Below are 19006 nucleotides of genomic sequence, written 5' to 3'. Positions count from 1 at the left end.
TAGTGGGAGGTCTGCCCACAGTGTAACAAGCTGCACTAATATGGTGTCATGATAAAAGAAGGTGCCTGAAGGTTGTGAGTGATCTGTGAGATCAATTACCTTGCACTGTGGTAGAAACAGAACAAACAGTTTGATGCTGTGTCCTTATTTGAGTTGCAGAGCAATGCGGGTTTAATATGAGGCTGCTTTCCTTGCCATGGAACTTGTGTTGCAGCTTCAGAATAGAGTAGAATGGATGACTCATGAACAGGGAGTTTGATACAAAAAAAGGCAAAGAAAGCTCTAATGTTATCAGCCTGGTGTGCTCTTGAACATCTTTGCTTAAATGTCTGTTGGGGAGGGGAAGAAGTGATGGAGGGGGGAGCTCTTGTGAAAACAGAATGTCTGAACACAGCTGCACTCTAAACCAAAGCTTGCCCACCTGGTTCTGCTTAAGATAAATGCAACAAAAAATAGATCTCTTGTGAACACAAAGTTCCTTTGGAATGTGTGTGCTTTTGGAAGGGAGATAAGAAGAGACTTTCTTGAGTCACAGAAACATTGTTCTCTCAATTTTTCAATTTCATCCCTGTCCACAAACTATGGAGTGTAACTGACAGCAGTATTTGGGCTCATAGAAGGATGGTCTTTTGTCAGAAAGGCCAATAAGAAGGCACAGTATGATTAAGTGTGTGTAAAAGTGGCTGGAGAGTAAAATGCAGCTTCAAGTACATAGATGTGGGATGTTTATATTGAATTTTATTTTCTAAATGTCATTTGTGTGGAACTTGAAACTTAAATAAGGTTTCAGTGTAAAGCTACCCAATTCTAACAATAAATATTGGTCCCTTATCACAGAGTCTTCTGATGAAGATTGATGCTTTCCATTATGTCCAACTGGGGACAGCATATAGGTCTGTGAGTCCTGAAAATCGTTTTCTAAATGCCCGTATCTACAAAGGTGGATTACTAAATCTGAGTGTATGTTCATGGCATATGGAGTTGGGTTTTTTTGAGCGGAGCACAGTCTCATCTGGCTTATCCTGTTTGTACTTGCTTTAAATGCTTACCTGGCATATAACTGCGGGGTGTTATTTTTCTCAAGCATTTCAAGCCAAGTGTGGGTGGGAAGAGCTGAAGCTTTTTGTAATGGTTAATAACACATCTGGTCACGTACTCTGTGTGATGTCTGAGTTGCAGCTACAGCGTACGTGAGTTAATGTCTGTGAGCAAACAGCACATCTGGGAAAGGACTCCTCTGTATGTTGTCCACATACAGGCCTGTCTTCTCCAAGCAGGAGAGTATCCCAGCAGTGGCCTTGTCACAAAGCTAAGAGGAGAGTGGTCTGGATGTGTAAATAAAATCTTAAAGCAGTGCAGTCATGTCAATAAAGTAATGATGTATCAGAGTGTGAGCTCAGTTTAAAGTCTAGGTTGTCCTAATTTTCCTTCTCTCCGGTTGTTCTCCAAGGAGATCCAGGTGTGCTTTGCAGTAAGTGGCTGCAACAGTGCAGAGCAAACTTTTCTCCATGAAGCTGTGGGACTGGAGATTGGCAGAAGACCTTGCCTCAAAGTAGAGTGGGGGTGGTATGTAGGAAACAGGAATTCACAGATATTGGTAGCAAAGATCCTGTAAATCTGTGTTGTATTTCCTGAGCATGGAAGCCAATGTTTTTTTTTCTTGAACTCTGCCCTTTTGCTGTTAAGCTTCAGTTACAGTAAACACTCTAAGAATATTAAGAAGGGAGTTTCATAATCAGAGAGAATTGGCTTCTTTGAGTGCTAGTTTTTTAGGGGGGTGTTACTGCCCTATATTTCACTTCAGCTTCATAAAGAGATTTTTAGCTAGAACACATTTCAACGTTTTTCCCTATTACCCATTTGTAACTGGCCGCCTTTAAGTGTCCTTTTCCTAAACTGTCCTTTGCTTTTGAGCACAACTGAGGCAAGTTCGAACTACTCAGATGTGTACCACGATTGAATAGGAAAGGAGAAAGGGAAAGTTGCTGATTGCTTGAGTGAACAGCCATCAAAAATTGTTCAAGAGGCAAAACCTGCAGCAATCAGATAACCTGATGTTCACAAAGGGTGCAGCTCAAAGCCATACCTGTGATTATGGTGTTTTGGGTAAAAAACAGGTCTCTGCTGAATGTTTTTAGCAAATAATTTGTTTTGCTTAGAAAAACTGAATAGGAAGGAAACCTTATTTTCAGAAAGCTCTTTTCCTACACCTTTGTGTTCAATGGTGATAAACCTTGTGGAATCAGCCTCTACAAAACTAGTTGCCCAGTGCTGCCAAAGTAAGGTCGCGGGGCCGATTTGGTGGGGCAGTCCTGTCAGTGGATTGACAGCATGCAGAGGGAGGCCTCTGTTTGAACTCTGCTGGAATGTGGATAAAGCCCCTCAATTAACTTGAAGAAGCAAACAAGGTATCTGAAAAATGTCTCGGGAAGGATTTTATGTGCATCCTAAGAAGCCATGAAGCTGTCAGGCTCTGTGGCTGTCTCTTTTGTACAAGAGAAAATGTGTGAGTTTTAGAAAGGAGCCTCTCTGTCCTATCTTCTCTGCAGTTTGTATCTTTGTGCAGACTGGTGATTATTGACAAACTATTTCTGTTGTTTTGTATCTAGAGGGCTCAAACCAGTGCCTGATGAAGAAGTAATTGAACTTTATGGTGGTACGCAGCACATCCCTCTGTACCAGATGAGTGACTTCTATGGCAAGGTATTTATTGTAAGCTGTGATGCAGCAGCTCTTCTAACAGCTAGGAAAACAGAGGGGATTTTAAGAGCATGCAAATGACTCCAGGCTCTTTTGGACTCAGAAAGACTCAGTCCCTAGTGTGCTGCAGTGTGTGTTTTTGTTCCAGTGGGAATTTGCCCCAGAGGTTATTTAGCAGTTTAGCATGTGAAAGCCATCTGTGAAGCCTTCCTAAACACCGGGGCTATTGGCCTAGAGCTGAATGGCTCTGGAGACTGACAGGGAGATCATCCCTCCTTGTTCCTTGGCCAAATCTAGCTCCCAAGCTACCAGGGCAGCCTGCAGTGAGGGTGTTTGCAATGAGTTGTGCGGGAGGGGTTGTGCCTGTGTAGCAGTGCCTTTCTCTCCCTGGTTTTGGGTAGAGTTTTTTCCCTGCATGAAGGAGATCCTCTCCTCCACACTTCTCCAGACCTACTCAGGATTGGCATCCATGAGTGTTAAGGCATGTTTTTAGGCAGAAAACCTTACTGTCACAGTAAAGGACTGATATTCTGTCCACGGGAATAGAAATCCTTTGGTTGCCTGAACTAGAGGAAGTTAGGATAAATTTTTCTTCCTTAAATGCCTAATGTGGTGCAGTGGGCTAGTGGGACCATCCACATCCCTTTCCCTCCAGAACTGCTTTGTTTCTTGCCCTTTGTTAGTTCAGTTGCCTTAGGGGAAGCTGAAAGAAGAAGGACCAGCTTCCTCTGGTAGTACCCCTTGGAGTCTGCTGTGTGAAGTCTCCAGCAAGGTCACTGTTTGATTTCTCTCTGTCTCTCTTGGGAACAATTAATCTGAGCGGTTGCTTTCTGCAGAAGTACATACACTGTTTATAGCTCAGTGTTGTTTTCAGCTTTGAAGTAGGATGTTTCTGTTTAGAATTTGCTATCTGTCTGTAAACTGCACTCGATTAGGCTCCTGCTGTGCAACTCTCCTCGCTCCTGGAAAATATTAGATTATTTCACCTTTCTTTTTTAAATAATTGTAAATGTGAAATCTGCTTCGAGTTGTGGCTTTTCATAGGACCAGGTGCTCATGCCAAAGTACCTTTCTCTGCTGCTTTGTATGTATCAGGTGTTTCTTCTCTCCTGTAGTTCAGCACTGAAAAATTTGGTATAACATTTGGCCGCAGAAGTAGGGATAGCAGTTTGTTCTTTGCAAAAAGGTAGATCTCCCCTCCTAATAATGTAGTGAACTCCATAAAATATCAGGTGGATCCCAAAGAGGACTAAAGTATGGACAGCTAATGACTTTTGCTTTGAGCAATGTCTGCTCAGCCTGTGCCACTACCACATTAGTGGGAAAGTGTATGAGTTAAGGTAGTCTGCCATACTGATGTTGCTACCTGTGTGTAGGTAACAGGAAGATCTGCCAGGTCAGTGATTCCAAGCCACAAAGCATACAACAAGTGGGACAGATGTAGCTGAAGCATGTAATATTCTCCCTTAAGGGTTTTCTAGGTCCTCTGCTGGCTGGAGTGTGTGGATAGCTACCAGCATCCCAACACCTGCAGCAGGTAGGCACAGATCTTGCCCAGGGTTAGACAATGCAGCTGCTGTGGCTTTCACTGTCAGGACTAGTGCTGGCTAGTAATGAAGGTGGAGAACTCTTGGGTGTTGTGGAAAAAGTATATGTAGTGTTCTTTCTAAAACTATGGTCCTATTTTCATCCTGACCTATGGTCAATATGTCTGCTGTGAGGAAGTCAAAGCTACTAAAGGTAGGGGGGAGGGTGGACGTGCTTTATAGTCTGATGACGCAAGGCACAAAAACAACATCAGAATTTACTAACTACAGGGTAAGTCTTTGCTGTTACTATTGAACATTTAACTGTCTCCTCTCTGCTAAAGGTCTTGAAAGGTGGGACAGGTCATTGCTTTGCTGCGCTCTGCTAGAACCCATACCTAGTGATTTCAGTAGGAACTGCCTGTCTGACCCTCTTGCTTCTTTCCCAGAATCCCTGAACAGGAAAAAAAGGGTGGGGGCTGTTTTCAATAGCTGTTGGTTTTGCTAGTGGGAGAAATGTTCCCTTAGCAACCACACATCAAAATGGACGAGTCTGTTGAAAGGATTCAGTGAGTATTGCTAAGCAGCACCACCATGTGCAGTATGTGGCCCAAACCAGAGGGTGTCCTTTGAGTTCTCTTCTGCTGTAGGTCAGTTTGACCTGTGCTGGATGGATGGACATTGTATAACCCTCAGCACAGAGGCAGAGCTTTTCATAGCAGCATTTTTTGATAATAGACCTCAGGCAAAATGCCGTTATTTCTTTGCTATTTTTGCAAAGATCTTTCTTGACCCCAAATTGTGTTGCCCCGATACTTGTTTCCTTTAGATAGTGCTGCAAAGAGTGCTAGTCTCTAGTTCTTCCCTTAACAGATCAGATTAAGTGAGACATGTTACTGTTGTTTCATCCTAACATGACAGTGGCACGTGGTTTGTCATTAGGCAGGATGATGTGCCCTCTTGTCAGCTCCACCATGTGTAGCTTCTGTGATCTTTTGGATGTTGCTTTCAGGTCTGTCTTTCGCATGATTTAGATGAGCAATAGGGAACCTCCAGGAGGGCCCATAGCTGCTTCTCTCTATGGGCACCAGTGATAATGCCAAGATGCCAGATGGGAAACAGAGGACACAGGGTTGAAATAAAATCTAGGACTGACTCTCCGCTTCTTCCGCCTTCACCCCGTTTGTTAATGGTGCTGGGTTTTTTGAATAATTTCTATGAAGGAGAAGCCTCTGTCTTGTCAAGTGTTAATGCATTAGGTTAGTGGTTTGGTTAAGAAGGGAGGGTTACTTGCTGAATGGCTGGAACTTTCCACATTAGTGTTCTTATTTTGGTTAGCCTGGAATGTCTTCAAGATAGTATTTGGGTGATACAAGTTTCTTTGTTAACTTTACTTTTTCCTTTTTCTTTTTTTAAAAAAGTATTTTTGTTGAATATGTCTCCTTAATTTTTTTGCTTTCCAGGGGCCATCACTTAAGCAGTTTATGGACATTTTTTCTCTTCCTGAAATGACACTGCTCTCTTCAGTCATTGATTACTTCATAACTCATGGCATTGAGTTTGACCAGGTGCATCTGTACAAGGATATATCTGTAAGTAAAATGCCAGCTGCCCCACAGCCCATGCCACATCAGAATTGTGAGCTCCAGTGAGTTCTGCAGTATGCAAAGGGGTTGTCAGTGAGAGGCCTAATGTGACAGCATTGTTGCCTCTTTAGGTGAAAGCATTACCAGGGCTGTGTTTTCAGAAGATGTTAGGTTTCTGTCAGTCCTAGAGAGCTGGTGTTGCTGTGCACTGTCTCTTGCAGGAATGCCTAGGCTGGTTAGGTTGAAGGTCCTTCTGTGGGAAATCTGTCATAAAGCTTGTGTAAATGTTTTCTGGTTCTGCAGGTTTTTAAGCTCTGTGTTTTCCTGTTAACATCTCATTTTTCAAAGAGGCTTGATCTGACTGTACCAAACAGTCTGCTTTATGCAGTGGTGCTTGTGAGGCACCTGCCCTTGCCTGCTCAGAGAATCCACCTCTTCCCTTTGCAGCTACAAAGTAATCTGATCCTTTTGAAATGTTTTCCAGTGGGTGACTGTAGCTTTCAAGAGCCAGTTACTCCAAGGTGCAAATGGTGCCCTCCAGCTTCACTCCTGACATTTGAAAGTGCTGCCTGGGATTATCAGCATTGTTGGGGGATACTGTTTGACTTCTTAGTGCTGTAGGCAAGATTAAATGCTTGAGATTTCTGCCCTGGGTGACTTTTGTTGACAGATCATGTACATTCCCTGGTTGCCAAACCTCAATGCATGCCTTTTTTCATAGAGAGGGGTTTGTTTTTTTATTTGTATCTGGTGGGAATCTTGTGCTTATCCACTGGTAGCAGCCTGTACATGCACTGTTCAGTCTTCTGGTGAGGGAAATACCACATCTGTGCTGCTGCTTTTGTGATAAGAATGCACCCTGTCAGCTTTGCTGCAGCCAAGGATTACAGCTTAGGTTCTGGCCTTCTGTTAGAGCTTGATAAGAGCATGCAAGCCAGTTTCTGCAGGACCTTAACAAGTTTCTAGGGTGTTAGTTATCTAGTTCTCACTCTTGGGGTAGGGATAATGGGAAGAGAGGATACAGCTGAATTCTGAGGCCTTCTGTCAAGAAAGTCTTCTGAGCATTCTTTTGAGGATAAAATGGACTTATTCCTAATTGGAATCTTGAGATCAGGTGGATGGTTGCCATAGCCTAATATGTACTAAATATAGGGCAAATGGTGTGCTCAAAGACCAAAACTCCTGAGTGCTAATTTTGGCATTTCTCTTGACAACCTTTGCTGAGGGTTGTGAGGATGAATAGGATGAATGAATACGATGACCAGATCCTGTTCCTGGGGAGTGACTGAGGTAGGTAGAGAGGTGCAGCAGAGTGTCTGTGCCAATGCCTGAAATCTGTACTGAAAGGGTAGGCACCATCCTGTGCCCTCACCAGAAGCGTTCTTGCTTTCTTCTGTACAATGAGGATAAATAAACATTTTTGCAAAACTTAGCCCTTTGCAGCACCTGCGTGCAAGTGCAAAGAAATGGTTTGCAGACATTAGCACAAAGATCCTTCTGTGCCTACACAGGCAGGTGTCTGAGAGGACTTGTGTAGCCCCAGATGTTATTGCAACACAGGCTCACTGTGGGTTGAGACATGTCTAAGCCTGACACTCTTCTGTGACTTTCAGTGGTAATGCCTGTGGCAGCACTGTGAGCTTGGGAGCAGGCTGAGCATCACAGACCCTGCACTGACTCAAAAGGGCAGACCCTGGGGCAGTGGTAAAGGCTGAAGCTGATGTGTAAACCAATTAGTCCTGTCACACCAGTTTGGTCGCTTCCTATTTGAGAGTAGGAATGCACAGTTTATCCTGCTTTTCTTTGGAGGAACTTTTGAGCCCTGTTTGACACCTTCCCAGGCTACCAAGATGTTACCTGCAGGAACCTTATAGTTCTTCCCCCTCCTTTTTTCCTTTTTTTCTTTTTTTCTTTTGCTGATTTTGCTTTTCAGGGGTCAGAGCTTTAGGGAAGAATCACTGTCTGCTCTGTGAAAGTACTTTTGACACAAATCCAAAGCTTTATTTTTTCTTAGTGCCAGTGCTGGTCAAGATATGGTTGTTTTCTGGTGGGTGCTCTTACGTTTCATTTGATTTCTTTCCAATAAGGCAGTCTCTATTGATGAATGAGATGGGACCTCTGCCTTCTTACCGTTCAAATCCACACGGTGGAAAGAGACTCCTAAAACTCTGTTCTGAAGAGGTGTTGCTTCCTCCTTCATCATCCCTCATCCAAGTTGTAAATTCCGGGTCTCCCAGCTTTGATGGAAATGATTTTTGCGGTGATAAGCAGGTTTCACCAGCACTGCCACGGGACCAGATGACTGTGGTGGTGTGAGCAAGTGTGGGAATCCTGAAAGGGCAACTCCTCAAGGAGCATACATAGTGTAACAGGGATTTAAGGGCCCTGGGGAAAGGCAACATTGGTTTACCTGTCCAACTTGTGTCAGGGATGAAAACAGTACCATTGAAACAAGCATTTGCATGTGCAAACAGTGTAAAATGTGTTGCTGCTCTGGAAATGGTTTTTTGTATCTGACATATCTCACTGGATGGAGATTTGGGAAGAATCTCAGTTGGGTGTGTCCAAACATGGGTTACATCTTGGCCTCTGGCCTGGAAAACCGAGGCTGTTTGGATGCTTTTGGCAATATGTTTTAACTTGCCTTCCTCCTGAAAAATGGGCAGTTCTGTTTTGGTAAAAAAAATAAAAAATAAATCCCTCTCCTAGTGGAAGGCTCAGGTTTGCTACTGCCCACCTGGAGCCAGGAGCTGTAGCCCCTTAGCTGGTGGGGAGTGTTTTGGAATCCCAGATGTTCACCTCTGCTGTGGTTCGCCTCAGCCACTCCCATCCTTTGGGTTACATTTGCCAAAGCTTCCATAGGCACAGGGAGGAAGTAAAGCCAGTTAGCGTTTGGGCCAGTGTGATTTTGGGAGGGTAAACAGTTTTGAAATTGCACAGTTTTGATTGCTTTGATAACTGTGTGTGAACATGTGCTGGTTTCCAGCAGCAGGAAGGAAACTGGTCTTTCATGAATAGACTTTGTACTGCATCAGCTGAGATAGCTACTGTGTTCCTTTTATTTTGTTGGGTCTTTTTGTGAGCCTATCTGTACAAGGTCCTCTGCTTAGCATTAATGTAGCTTTTGTTCGTTCAGCAAGAAGAGGCAATGTGTCATTACTGTACTGGTCCTCAGTTGTGGCTGTTGGTTTGTGTGCTGGGAAACAGGAATACCATATGGAAAACTGAAACTTTCTTTCCCTGCTGGTTTCTTTAGGATGCTATTAGAGATGTACATGTGAAAGGAGTCATGTACAAATGGATTGAAAAGGATCTGGGTGAGTTAAATATAGCTCTGGTGTCAACTCCACTTTGATGTGTCTTGTATTACGTGGTGTTCTGTGTGAGATGACTGTGTGGCCCTAGATGCAGTCATGGGAGTCGGGGACAGAGAAATTAATGAAACACTTGATTGCAGCATGCCTAAAGGCAGCTGAGGAATAGAGTGGCATTAAGAACCAAGTGGTATTTAGGGTCAGGTGGAAGATCTATTTTAATGGAGGAAATGGCCACCTCACTGCTTGTGTTTCTTTTTTCCTTCAGCTTGTAAGGAAAGAATTATGGTCCTTGGCATGATGTGAACATGCAAAGGAACCATCTAGGAATGCTTTCTGGTAATGCAGGGGAAAGAAAGCTCCTGGTAGCAATATGGCCTGGAGTGGCTGTGCCTGTCCCTTGTGATGGTTTGGTATCACTCCTTTTTATTGCAGCCTTTTCAGTTCCTTAGTCTTTCACATCCCACTAGATGGCATTGATAAGGATGAGGAAGGCCATTTTGTCACCATGGTGGTTCACTAACTGCCTCCCTGTGGTGGATCTGACTCATACTTTTTCCACATCCAGTGGTATAGGGGCTAGGTTTGGTTTTATTTTAAAGATAATGGGGTCATAACTTAAGCAAAAATTTTTTATTTATGATGTCTGTTTTATTCTGATCTAGAACGGTATATTCTGCATGGGGATGAAATCTATGCTGTGCTAAACCGACTGGTAAACCACAAGAAGAAACTCTTCCTCATTACAAACAGTCCCTTTAGCTTCGTGTGAGTACTGTTATTGCACATGAGTGGGTCACCACAGCACAGCAAGAGCTGCACAGTCTGTCCTGTGAGCATTGGAAGTTGTGTGCTGGAGCTTTTGGTGGCAATAGTTATGAGAGTGCGCTCTGGGAACAGCTGATGGTGACCCCCACAGCTCTCTCTACACCATTGACTCTCACTTTTTGAAGAAGACACAAGGCTGTGGTTGGCCAGTGTTACAGAGCTGCCTCTTCGCATTATCTCTAACAGCTTTTGCTGCATCACAGGCTGCTCTAGACTTTGCATGGTAGCAGAAGAAAGGGTGGGACACCTTGAAATGGTCAAAACTTTACATCAATCCTCCATGCAATGAGACAGCCTTGGGGGAATTCACAAATCTCTATGCTTTCTGTTACTGAAATGAGAGTAAATTTAGGACAGACTGTTGTGAAGATGCAATGTTGGGTGAAAAAAGAGTACTGAAGCTGTTAACATTTCTGTGTCTTTGCCCGTAGGGACAAAGGAATGAAACACATGGTTGGCAAGAACTGGCGGGACTTATTCGACATGGTCATTGTGCAAGCTGACAAGCCCAACTTCTTCACTGACCGTCGGAAGTACGTGTCCTGGGGCAGCACTGCACTGCTGCCTGTGGGCCCCTTGCCTGGAGGGAACAGATCTCCTTACCTTCCAGAGAAGTAGTGGTTTTCTAAGCATAATCTAAGTCCCGTAGGCATCCAGCCTCCCAGGGCCCTCTCAGATACTCTCTAGAGGAGATAAAAAAACAACCAGTTTGCGATTAAGTGGATAGAATGAGTTAGTGCCCAGCAGAAAGTCTCTTTCTAATGTTGGCCATTTTAAGCCTCACCAGTTTTGTCTGAACTTAGATTTTTAGGGATATTGATGTGCTTATATCTGTAGAGAGAAAAGAGGAGTGGAATGGTGTGCATGAGAACTGGCCGTTTCTTGGCTCTAGGTCTTGAGAGTGTGCCAAAATCTTTCCTTTTCTTGTTTCCCACAGCAAATATCTGTGGTTTTTTGTTGTTGTTTTTTTAAATTACTGGATTCGTGCTGTTTTGTAATTGGCAGCTCTGGAAGCCTTTGTCTGTTGGTGGCTGGGTTTTGTGGTCAGTTAGGGGCTGCCAAGGAACTAGCTGGTAGGCAAGCTGCTGTCCTTACTTTGCTCTTTGGATTATTGGCTTTGGGAACTTGTGTCTGCTTTGTTGCCTTAACTTAAGACTGACCAGGAATTACGGCCCTTGAGGGAGAGGTCTGTTCTTTCCTCTTAATGTATTTTCTTCCCCCATTTTCCAGGCCACTAGCATAGACAGGAGTAAACCTATGAAATGGGTTTATAAACTGTGCTGACCTGGTAAAGGTTTTTTTCATGGGATTTGAGTGAAATATTTTACAAACGTAGTCTGGACTTATGATGATTTGGCCTTCTAGGAGATAAAACCTTATGGCTGTGTGATGCCCAAAGTTTGCTTATGTAGATGGGACAGTGGAATGAGAGGGCACATTAATCCAAGGTGAGGGGCAACCTCCTGGTGTGGAGGACATAAAAACTGTGAACTGTGGAGTGTTTTCTCTGAGGGAAAATGCAGGTGTGCACTGGAGACCACTCATGGGTGATGAGCCTCTTACACCAGTAGGCTGTAGAGCTCAGGGTGGGAGGCTGGATTTCCTCTGCCCTATGGCAGCTCAGGATGACACAGTATTTCTGGATGAGACTGTAGGCTGCGTGCAGCAGGAGCAGTTTCATAGCAAGGCTTTTAGACCTGGCAGGACAGCAGTGCTTCCATTGAGCATGAACATTCATGGGTGTCAAGTAACTTAAGCCTTGTTTTGCTTCTATCCAAGTGGAAGGTAACCAGGAAAACCCTCAGGAATAACAGGAGCCAGCTCGGGTCAGCTGCCGAGATCAGCATGGAGGCTGCTTTCCATCTACTCTGCAGACTTGATTTATCCTATTAAGACATTCCACGGTCTCTGTTGGGCTGGGGTGTAGCCAGACTGGAACAAAGTGTTTCCTGGCAAAGCCTTCTTGGCCATAGCATTTCAGAGGGAGTGTGTAGTATTACTTTTTTCCCCCTTCTCTGTATCTGAAAAGCAAGAAGAATTTTTAGGGATATTGCCATGAAATGGTTACAGTCAATGGAAGCATTTTGAAAAGATACTTCTGTCTCATGCTTTCTCTTTCCCTGAGAAAATAGTGCAGAAAGACCAGAAAGTCACTTCTCACGTTGAGCTTTTATTATGACTTGTTACATAGGTAAACAGATTTTTCCAGTTCAAATGAGGTTCCTGGGTAACTATCGCCAAAAATGAAAAGAGGTTGACATCTGCCCCTCCTTTTTTTTCCAGACCTTTTAGAAAACTGGATGATAAAGGCTCACTGCAGTGGGACAAAATAAACCAGCTGGAGAAAGGGAAGATCTACAAAGAGGTAAAGTGACCTGGGTACATAAGGGGGATGAAGTGAGAGTCTGAAATGGTGGGAACTTAGACGTCTGCAGTTTTTGGAATTATAGAATGCTTTGGGTTGGAAAGGGACCTTAAAGATCACCTAGATCCAACCCCCTTGCACTAGATTCCACTAGATCAGGTTGCTCCACCCTGGCCTTGAATATTTCCAGGGAGGAGGCATCGACAACTTCCCTGGACAACCTGTTCCAGTGTCTCACCACCTTCACAGTGAAGAATTTCCTCCTAATGTCTAATCTAAATCTCCCCTCTTCCAGTTTTAATCCATTACCCCTTGTCCTCTTGCTACAAGCTCTTGTAAAAGTCCCTTCCCAACTTTTCTGTACGCCCTTCAGGTACTGGAAGGCTGCTATGAGGTCTTCCTGGATCCTTCTCTTCTCCAGACTGAACAACCCCAGCTCTCTCAGCCTGTCTTCATAGGAGAGGTGCTGAAGTCACTCAAAGGAAGTCTCTGAAAAACAGGAAAATCTGCTTAGTCATGTTGGGGGAAAATGATGGTCCTTCTATAGATCACTTGTGGATGTTTGATGTTTGGAAAGTAAGAAGTGGAAGTTCTTGAAAGGAGCAGGTCTGATAGATAGAAGCCATTTGTAAGAAACATTATAGGCCCTGTTCACTGCTCTGGCTGGAGGCAACAGGAGGTGCCCTCTGTCCACATTCAGAGAGCTCTTGCTGACCCAGGAGGACACTGTCCCCCCAGATACTTTCAGTGTGTCTCTGGGCACACTATGGATCAATATCCTTGCACTTGGCCTGCCTTTGAAAAGTCTTTTGGCTTCTGCTGGGATGTAAGTGCTGGAATGAAGGGTCTTCTCCTCTATCAGAAAGCCCTGCCAAGGTGTGTGCTGCCTGTCACTGTGTGGTAAACTGACCCCTGAGAATGGGGAGGGATGCTCCATGCTGGCTGTAGAAAAGGCCATCATGGCTTCTTACAGTTGCAGGAGGCAGAGCTGAAATAAGGTAAAGCAGAGCTCCCTGGTAAGAAAACTTTTTCTCTGCAGCCCTGAAACAGTTTCCTGCGCAGCTCTGTGCATGGGTCATGCTGTAGAAAGGTGTGTAATGGGAGGGGTGTGTTCCACCCAGCTCAGCTGGGCTTGGCATTAGAGATGGAGGAACAGAGATGGGTGGGAAAGGCAGAGCAGGGTCAGTTGATGGTGTTGGGTGCTTGCCTTTCTGCCCAGGAGGACCTGTGCTGAGTTAGCGCTCCTAGGCTGAGTTTTTTCCTGTGTGAGAACGGGTAGAAGGGAGATTCTGCATGTGTAGCAGGGGTCAGTGGACACCCTCTGCCCCAGTGTACTGTGAAACCTTGACCCTAGAAGCATTGTTCTGACATTGGCAGTGCTCTTCTGATGTCTTGGTTCTGAAACTCTTGTCCTGGAGGGGCTCCCAAGAGCATGCTATTTCAGGGCAAGAAGGCAGAGCTCTGTGCTATCTGCTGTGTATGCAAAGATCCTCCACACCTCACTCCAAATCATCCTCTGTAAGGTGGGCTTGTGAGGGAGGGACCAGAGAAGCAAGGGCGATCAATTAGGGTACAGAGCCTCGTTCCTTTTTGTCTCCTGTTACTGAAGGACAAATGTGTCCAAAGGATGGACTGTTCCTCTGGTGAACTTGCTGGCTTGGGGTGTTCTCCTTGCAGCTGGTCTGTCCCATGAGAACAAATTGCCTCTGGTATGAGGACGGTTTGTTCTTGGTTATGTGAGCTGTCCAATCCCATGGGAAGAAACTGTTAGTGAGAGTGGGGTCAAGTAGCTGCAACCTGACCTGTGGTAGAAAAGTAGGTCCTGTCCTTGAGTAGTGCTGTTGGGAAGCCTCTGGCTGTCTGGTGGGTCCATCAAAGCACTCTGTAGCATCCCATCCTCTGCCAAGAGCTAGAAGCTAGGAACATGCAAGCAGAGCTCATACAACGTCTCCCTGCCATGGGCAAACTTTCCCAACAGTTATGTCCATTCCTTGGAGCATTCCAGTGGTGACAGTTATCCCACCGTGTTTCCATGATGGCAACTACGTCCTCGCTATCCTGCTGCACAAGGGCTTCCAGCTCATCCTGTGTGTTGCCCATGCTACGTGTCTTAGTGTAGATGCATTTGAGCTGGGCTATCAGTTTCACTCCCATCCATGTCACTTCACCCCTAGACTCGTCTCTGGTGGGCCCGGTTTTATCCCCCTTCCCCTTTGAGTCTAGTTTAAAGCTCTGTCTATGAGCCCTGCTAAGAAGCTTCCTCTATACATCATTCACCTGTGCCCCAGGTAGACAGCAAGCTTCCCTAGAGGACCCAAGAGAGTCCTCTTGGCTTGCTCTACCCTAGGACACAGAACTTCCCCCTGAACTGCCTGTGGAGTTTGGAAGAGTTTCTGCCTTTTTTCTATTGCCTGAGAATGCTCAGGGATGTTCAGGGAAGGTTTGTCACATGAGAAGAAAGTGAAATAAGGTGGGTAAGGACCAACCTCTGGGTTTGGAGGGTGGGGGAGCACGCAGGTTGACATCTGACGAGACTGCTCACATCTGCATGTGGTAAGGTGGCACATCCAGGTGCATTGACAGTGCTGGTGAGGATGGAGGCATTTGGCCTGTTGCCATGTTTCTTTGCTCCTTTTACTTGCAGGGTAATCTTTTTGATTTCTTGAGGCTGACAGGCTGGCGTGGGTCCAAAGTGCTCTATTTTGGGGACCATCTGTACAGCGACCTTGCGGTAAGTGAAAAAGTCTCTGCTCTCCAGTGAGGTGGCAGCAAGCCTCTGGGGCTGCTGTGCTTGCAGTGGTGTTGGAGGGTACAGTAGGGCCCTGTTCCCAGTGTCCAGGTCTCCAGTGTGCTGTGCTTGTGCTCTGCAGGCTGTGGCTTTTGAGGCACCCATGGGATACATAAGCAGCCCCACTCTGCTGTCAAGCAGGCTTAGGCAGTGGAGAAGGGGCTCCTGAAGCACTTTCTGTGGGTAAAGAACATCTGTTGGTCTGTGAACGAGAGCAGGTTGTGTGAATCCAAGGTTTCTCTACAGCTGGTGGCTGGGAGGCTTGTGTTACCAGCATGACCTGGCATGGGGCATGGATGCCTGTTCCCTGAGAACTTATAGTGGGACCAGACCACTCTTCTAGGAAACAGGCTTATGTTTGGCTTTCAGTCTTTGTGTTGAATTCTTGATTGTTTTTTCATCCTGACCTCTAGGACCTCATGTTACGTCATGGCTGGAGGACTGGAGCCATCGTTCCTGAACTGGAGACGGAGATTCGGATCATAAACACAGAGCAGTACATGCACTCCCTGACCTGGCAGCAGGCTCTGACGGGGCTGCTGGAGAGAATGCAGGTAACCAGCTCCTGTCTGAGCAGGATGGGCAATATGCTGCCTTCCAAGTCTCTGTTTTGGGCTTAGTATGGAAATCAGGGAACTTAGCATCTTGCCTGTGTTCTCAAAAACACCTCATCCTCCTCTTGGTGCAGTGGCCTCTTGAGTTTAATGAGTTACTGTGGAGACTGGGGGAGCTGAAGTGAGGCCTACAGGATTGAGGCAATGTGGTGCTTTCTGCTGTTGTCTTTGCAGATGTACCAGGATGCAGAGTCGAAGCAAGTATTGCTGGAGTGGATGAAGGAACGTCAAGAGATTAGGTGAGCATTGGTCATCTCACTCATGAGGACGCTTGAGGGTTGTGGGGCCTGCACTTGGTCTGTTTTGTAGACAGAGGTGTTGCAGCTGTCAGCTTGTTGGCCATGTCTGGGATGGTTGCAGCCCTGCAGACTGGGAGGCTGGATGGGTTTGAAGGCAGGAGTGTCACCCTTGTGCTGGGGGGCGGGGCTGTTGATTGGCTGGCTGCTGCTACAGCTCCTGGCTCTTCTTCCAAAGAAGAGTGTGGTGACTATTCAGCAGAGTCTTGCTGCACAGGGACTGCCTGCATTGTAGCTGCGTGGAAGGGTACTTGGGGTGATCCCAAAATATCTTTTGGGAGTGGGGTGGCCCAGGGCTGAGGGAGTGGAAAGGGAAGAATATGTGACCTTTTATCAACAGAACACCATTCTTTTTCCTCTCAGGTCGCTGACGAAGAACCTGTTCAACCCCCAGTTTGGAAGCATCTTCCGCACCTTCCACAACCCCACGTACTTCTCCCGCCGGCTGGTGCGGTTCTCTGACATCTACATGGCATCCATCAGCTGCCTGCTCAACTATGACGTGAATTTCACCTTCTACCCTCGGCGCACCCCTCTGCAGCACGAGGCTCCGCTCTGGATGGACCAGCTCTGCACGGGCTGCATGAAAACCCCCTTCCTGGAGGAGATGGTGCACATCCGGTGAAGGGCCAGGTACCGCGGGCACCAGCACACACAGTCTGTACGTGGGGCCGGGCTGCTCGGCCGGCAGCACCTCTGTCTACCACTAAAGGGCATCTCACACTTACGTATGTGCGTAGATGGTGTGTTTATTGGGTTGTTTTTTTTTTTTCCCCTTCACTGGCTCCATCCCTTTCCCTGAGGTGCGTTGCAGGCTGAACAAAGGATGGGTGTTTCTTCTGGGCCATAAGTGAGCTGCAGGGAGTCCTTGGTAGGACACGGTGAGCTGGAGAACCAGTGCTTGTGGTGGGACACTGCTGCTTCCTGTTCTGCGCCCAGGGAAGCGGCTCAGAAATGGAGTCCTGAGTCTCAGGTGCTTGGTGAGCACACCGTAACTACAGCGTGAGGGCTGTAGCTGCCTCTGTACCCTTAAGCACTAGAGCGTGAGTGATGCTGCAGGGGGACAGCGAGGGGACAGGGTTGCAGAGTGGGCAACCAGTGAAGCCCATCAGTAAATGCATCACAGATGACAGAGCATCTGCTGTGTTACCCACCCAGACCTGGTACCAGCTGCCCTCAGGCCCATCTTTCTCCTGCCAGACTGGTCTGTCCAGCTGGTGACTGTGGTAGAGGACTGTTAGTTGGATGTGGAGGAGGAGAGCAGAAGGTCTAAGAATAAGTGACATGTCTGGTTTGTTTGGTGAGCTTAGTGCTATGTACTGTCAGTATTTTTGGGGTTTGGTGCCATATTTTGGCAACTGATGAGGTATGGTCTGTTGTGACTTGCAGAGGGAGGTGTTTGGCCTTTCAGGGAAGGTGCAGGGTTGTCAGCAGAGCTGGTTGCCTTCCACCCATGCTCACTGAGATGTAGCCTAAGGTGGATGGAGGGGCTGGTGAGGATGTCTGGGGCTCAGCGTGTGCGAGTGTGACGTGCTGCTGGCTGTAGTGGGTCAGAATAGGGAGCGTGGCTGTGCAAAGCACTGAGCTGCCTCCTGAGGAAGCAGAAGAGACAAGCTGTGATAATATAGGACAGAGGACAAGGGTGATGGTGGCCTGGAGGCCTAGGCAGGTCAGAGCTACAGTAGGATGTTAGGGGCAGGGTGTTGGGGAGGGGTGTTTGGTGGGGGCAGTTGGTGTTGAGGTGACAGGCAGAAGTGAGAACAGAGAATGGATGCACCGCTTGTGCTGGGCCTGGCAATGAGCAAGCAAGGAGATGGGTGAGTGTGTGTGACAGGTCTTTGGGATGCACAGTGGGGAAGGGCTGTTTGTTTACAAGGGGATGGCTGAGGACTTAGCAAGGGTGGAGGCAGGGGTTGTGTGGGCACTGGGCTGGACGCTTGCTCTGTGGGTTCAGTGTTGTTAATGTGAGGGCAGCTGAGGGAGAGGAACCAGGTTGGTGTGGAGGACCCTCTGCCAGGAAACCCCTCAGAGAAAGGTGCCTAAGTGCAGTCAGTATGTGTCAGCAGCCCTCAGTGAGGTACACACAGATACACATAGTCACACACTTTCCTCCCTGGCAGTGTGCCAGGCTGGCCCCTCAGTCTGTCTCTTGCCTGTCACTGCCTCATCTTTGTGCTCCGTGCCAGGCTGGCACAGCCTTTCCAAATGCCTTGCTCTCACCTCAGTGGCCAGAACGATTGCTGTTAACATAGGTGCTCTTATCTAATGGCTGTAGTATGTGCATGTGGCAGTTGCTGTCTTTGTGCTGTGTGGTGTGTGTAGGCTCAATAAACATCTGCAGCATGTGTAACTAACTGACTAACCAACTCACTGCACAGTTGTTCCTTGTCTCTGTTCTTCCGCCTGCCTTGGAGGTGCAGCTCTGTATACAGGACCATGAGCCAGGACACTGGGTGTGGGTGTCTTAAGAGGCTGGGACTGAGATGTCCAGCATGAAGCAGTTTGAGCCCCTTATGGCCATAATGCAGGCAGAAGGACAGAGCAAAAAGGGTGTTTGGGGGTGGTGACTAACTGATGGGACTTGTGCCTGGCCATGGGGTATAGGAGGGTAGATGAGCAAGGGCTGGTGTTCCCCAGGGGCTGGCACACACACTAACACTGCTGGAGGGGGTTGGTTTAACTGGCCTGCACGGCTCTGGTGGGCAACACATCGTACAGGGCTGTGCGTGGGGAGGGACCAGACAAGAGGGGTGCTGGGGCTGCCGGCTGGCAAGTACCAGTGCTCAGTCAGTGGGAGGTGGTGTGAGGCTGGGGCTGAGAGCCCAGCGGCGGGAGTGGCGGGGGGTGGGAGGGCGGGCGTGGGCAGAGCCGGTGGTGCTGAGCTCTTTATTTCTCTGCGCCCTCCGGGGCCCAGGCCAGGGCCACGGGGAGCGGAGCCTCACTGCGGGAAACCATGGGGGTCAGCGCTGGCGTCCACCAGGAGTGAGTC

The 19006-nt window shown here is 47.1% G+C and overlaps 2 protein-coding genes across 6 annotated transcripts in view; one reads left to right on the top strand and one right to left on the bottom strand.

The window, feature by feature from the left end:
* Window positions 1-12334, top strand: part of NT5DC2 (5'-nucleotidase domain containing 2) — a 22405-nt gene extending 10071 nt beyond the window's left edge. The window contains exons 4-10 of the mRNA XM_051627218.1: window positions 838-893; window positions 2610-2703; window positions 5690-5818; window positions 9069-9129; window positions 9792-9894; window positions 10386-10487; window positions 12238-12334. Of these exons, the coding sequence (XP_051483178.1) occupies window positions 838-893; window positions 2610-2703; window positions 5690-5818; window positions 9069-9129; window positions 9792-9894; window positions 10386-10487; window positions 12238-12328 (636 nt within the window). The 3' untranslated portion in view covers window positions 12329-12334. The remainder of the gene's footprint in view (window positions 1-837; window positions 894-2609; window positions 2704-5689; window positions 5819-9068; window positions 9130-9791; window positions 9895-10385; window positions 10488-12237) is intronic.
* The window catches only part of STAB1 (stabilin 1), a 65654-nt gene continuing 58752 nt past the window's right edge, over window positions 12105-19006 (bottom strand). For 2 of the 5 annotated variants that reach the window (XM_051627190.1, XM_051627189.1), the window contains exon 72: window positions 12105-19006. In XM_051627190.1, the coding sequence (XP_051483150.1) occupies window positions 18956-19006 (51 nt within the window). In that variant the 3' untranslated portion in view covers window positions 12105-18955. The other 3 variants (XR_007890311.1, XR_007890310.1, XM_051627191.1) reach the window with 3 other exon arrangements.

This window comes from Apus apus, chromosome 9, assembly GCF_020740795.1.
Source record: "Apus apus isolate bApuApu2 chromosome 9, bApuApu2.pri.cur, whole genome shotgun sequence".
Classification (NCBI taxonomy): domain Eukaryota; kingdom Metazoa; phylum Chordata; class Aves; order Apodiformes; family Apodidae; genus Apus; species Apus apus.
The sequence above is the reverse complement of the archived record's forward strand: the minus strand, read 5'-3'. Positions and strand labels throughout refer to the sequence as shown.